General features: G+C 34.9%; 1 protein-coding gene across 1 annotated transcript in view; it reads left to right on the top strand.

The window, feature by feature from the left end:
* The first annotated feature begins 1,235 nt into the window (after positions 1–1,235).
* The window catches only part of LOC103460800 (uncharacterized), a 48,591-nt gene continuing 47,962 nt past the window's right edge, over positions 1,236–1,864 (top strand). The window contains exon 1 of the mRNA XM_017303480.1: positions 1,236–1,511. Within this exon, the coding sequence (XP_017158969.1) occupies positions 1,244–1,511 (268 nt within the window). The 5' untranslated portion in view covers positions 1,236–1,243. The remainder of the gene's footprint in view (positions 1,512–1,864) is intronic.

The raw sequence follows: 1,864 nt of genomic DNA, 5'->3' as shown, positions 1-1,864 counted from the left end.
CTCCAATCTTCACTCAGGGATTAGATGGCACAAATATCTGTCTGTACAGCATGTGAATCCCTCACACTGTGCTGTGCCATTTTGTTACAGCATCAATGGTTCACATTATGATTCTGGTAAAGCTATTGTGCTGGATTGCTGCAGTGTTTCACTAAGTAAATATTTGTTATATTTTCTGTGAGTCACGTCACAAAAGGCAGACGTTTCACCCCTGAATAAATCAATTCATGCAGTGATTTGCTTCAGTTTGTTCACTCAAATAATTTATTTATTCAAASTAATTGTTCATGAACACCACAACACTAATGTGTATGTAAAGGTAGGCTTTACCAGTACGCAGGTTATTGGACGAAGCAAGGACACCTGATGGCAGAAAAGTAATTTGAGGTTACCTTTCACAGAAACTTTAGCAAATAGTTTAATCCACAATAGCATTAGTCAAAGTTAATGTGGAAATCYGGCATCATCACAAATTACTTTTAACATTTTTTTCACATGCAGCTAAAACAGGTTTCTATACTTTTTAGCTCTGTAGTTTGAGCATTTTTTTTCTCMGTTTCTGTTGTTTCTTTATGGGGTTAATCTCCTGTTTCTCCATAAAAAACAGGTTTAGTTATAAAAAATGCTACAAATAGCTCATTAATGTGCAATCATTACAGAGATCTTACACATTKTTTGGTTGTCAACAGAGACATTTCCATCATGGGTCAAAGCTTTCCTGGGTCTTCTTGTATTACTTCTTGTTTTTGGAGGACTTCTTTTTCACTTCCGGCAATATCTCCAGTCAGGTAAGTTTTAATTTGAAGTACCTAAAATGCTAAGTTCCTGCTAAGGTTTTCGAGTGTTTTTTTGTTTGTTTTTTGTTTTTTTACAAATTCATTTTAATATCAGAAATAATTAATTGGATCAAACTNAGAGATTTTGAACAGGCCTGTCGGCATCCATATCTGAAGGTCATACTTTGGTAAAAGTCAAGTAATGGTAAACTTCATATTTCTTTATATTCCTGTTGCACTAAACCAATCCAAGCTTTCAACTTACATTACCTTGACATTATTTAGTAAAGCTCACTTTGAAGAAGAATTCAAGCACKGGTAATATTTGTCATACCTCTTGCAACTAGCAGCATGAATTATAGACTTATAAAATTTAATGCATTTTTGTGTCCTCAGTTCAACAGGTGGAAGTAACGGTGCAGGACGGAGAAGAGTCTGCAGTTCTGCCCTGCAAAACAACAGCTTACATGGAGGAGGATGACACTGTGGAGTGGACCCGCTCTGAACCAGAATTCAGGATTGTCTATGTGTATCAGAATGGAAGCAACAAAGCTAAAGAACAAGACCAGTTTTACYGTGACCGTACAAGAATGAATAATAAAGAGCAGGTAAAAAGTGGARACCTCAGTCTGACCCTCAAATACCCCTCAGAGAGAGATAGTGGAGTATACATCTGCACCATCAACAGGAAAAATGACATTGTCAGACAGAAAGTCATTCTTCATCTTGTCAAAGGTCAGTGGTGCAGATATACATAAATYTCTTCTGTGAAAGTTTGTACACATTTCTGATGGGATCTACAGTTTTGAATGACTAAAGAGCTACCCGTACAGCATTTTGGCTTTTAAACCACTTTATTAATAAATGATGACAATAATAATGATGATGATGAARGTTTCTGTAAAGAATATTTCTGAGCTCACAGGTGAGTCAGTGTTTATTCTAGTATTTTTTTAACAATAGAAATTATCCAATCTTTTCAACATTTTTTATGTTTTATCTTTAGTGAAGACAAACATTTCTAACTGTATTCTTATTGAACAAAAATCAAGTCTTCTCTATTATACTAAAGATTGTAACTTTAACTC

This window comes from Poecilia reticulata, unplaced genomic scaffold (assembly GCF_000633615.1).
Source record: "Poecilia reticulata strain Guanapo unplaced genomic scaffold, Guppy_female_1.0+MT scaffold_296, whole genome shotgun sequence".
NCBI lineage: Eukaryota > Metazoa > Chordata > Actinopteri > Cyprinodontiformes > Poeciliidae > Poecilia > Poecilia reticulata.
This window is presented reverse-complemented; position numbering and strand designations above follow the sequence as displayed.